General features: G+C 40.6%; 1 protein-coding gene across 2 annotated transcripts in view; it reads right to left on the bottom strand.

Annotated features, from left to right (window-relative positions):
* LOC144440511 (xanthine dehydrogenase/oxidase-like) overlaps positions 1-830 on the bottom strand; it is a 21,861-nt gene extending 21,031 nt beyond the window's left edge. For both annotated transcript variants that reach the window (XM_078129895.1, XM_078129897.1), the window contains exon 1: positions 744-830. In XM_078129895.1, the coding sequence (XP_077986021.1) occupies positions 744-782 (39 nt within the window). In that variant the 5' untranslated portion in view covers positions 783-830. The remainder of the gene's footprint in view (positions 1-743) is intronic.
* Positions 831-1,339: the final 509 nt, after the last annotated feature.

Raw genomic sequence — 1,339 nt, 5'->3', positions numbered from 1 at the left:
AAAAAAACCGTACTTAATTGGTAGAGTTGACTTCTCAGACAGAGGGCTCTCTGTCACATAGGGCGCAGAGCCTACAGAGCTTAGACCCTACATCAGACCCTGAGAGGTTACTTAAAAGATACTGTCCAAATCAATCATGTCGTAAAGTTTAAAGCTATCCTGATGACCTTTTCATCATGTACGACTTAAAACGTCCATGTATGAAGATGTACACGAACGGCCCGTTCGAAATATTCCTGATAAACTTGACATTATCACGGTTACTACAAAATATTTTGTAGTAATCGTGACTTTATCGATCAGCGCTGACTGAGCAGCTTCGGGGATGCCAGTGCTTTACCTAGTTTGTCACTTGGTGTCTGTGTTTAAAGACAGGTCGTTTCTCGTTTATTTGTTTCATTATTAGCGTAACCGTCATTTTCGACATTGCATATCTGTATGTACACTTCATACAGAGATATGTTTAATATCTGACTACATGTTCACTGAGAATGAAAGACCATCAAGATTGCGATCGGTTCAGACTGTAAAATGAATCATTTGGGCGAAATCGTATGAGGTAGTATCTAAGCTCTGTGCGCGACCTCTGTGACAGAGGCCTCTGACCTCTGTCTGATGCCTCTGAGCTCTGTCTGAGAAGTCAACTCTACCGTACTTAATTTCCTCCAGCCCTCAGCATTGTAATTACTGAAATCTCTCTAAATTGTTTACCACTGTAATACGTGGGAAAAAATTTCAGTTACCTTACGGCCATTGATAAAGAATTCCAATGCTGCAGACATGATAAAGTAGTCCGTAGTGTTTGCATGCTACCATCTGCAATCACCCCACGTCATGGTAGGGACCCCCTAGGTTTGTGAGCTTAGTTGAAGAATGCGACTTATCTTTTTTTTAATCTTGGTCTTCCGATTGGATGACAACCGTTTATGTTTAATTGATTGATAACAAACAAATGTGAAAGCTTTTTTTATTTGAATGATATAATTATATTATCGAAGTCGTCACTCCCTAACAAAGTTTAGAGTAAGGTAGAATATTGTCCATTGTACCCAATTACTAACTACCCGATTTTGATGGAACTCGGAATGGATGAGCGGTATTATTGATCACGAATGAAACAAAATGGCCGTCCAGCACACAGATGATCTAGACAGTAAGATACGTCGCGGATCGTGTCGTTGCGTCCTCACCAGCCGAGGGGTTGACCGATGTGTGAGGACGCCACGTCATGGCGTACCCTTCAGACTACAAATGATATGCTCTTTGAGTAAGTATTTGGCATATTTGAACAGTACTGTAAAGTCTTTTATGTGGATGTGTATATATTTGTTTGAGTGGG

The sequence above is a fragment of the Glandiceps talaboti genome, chromosome 9, assembly GCF_964340395.1.
Source record: "Glandiceps talaboti chromosome 9, keGlaTala1.1, whole genome shotgun sequence".
In the NCBI taxonomy this organism is placed as follows: domain Eukaryota; kingdom Metazoa; phylum Hemichordata; class Enteropneusta; family Spengelidae; genus Glandiceps; species Glandiceps talaboti.
Note: the sequence above shows the minus strand (reverse complement) of the source record. Positions and strands in the feature narration are given on the sequence as shown.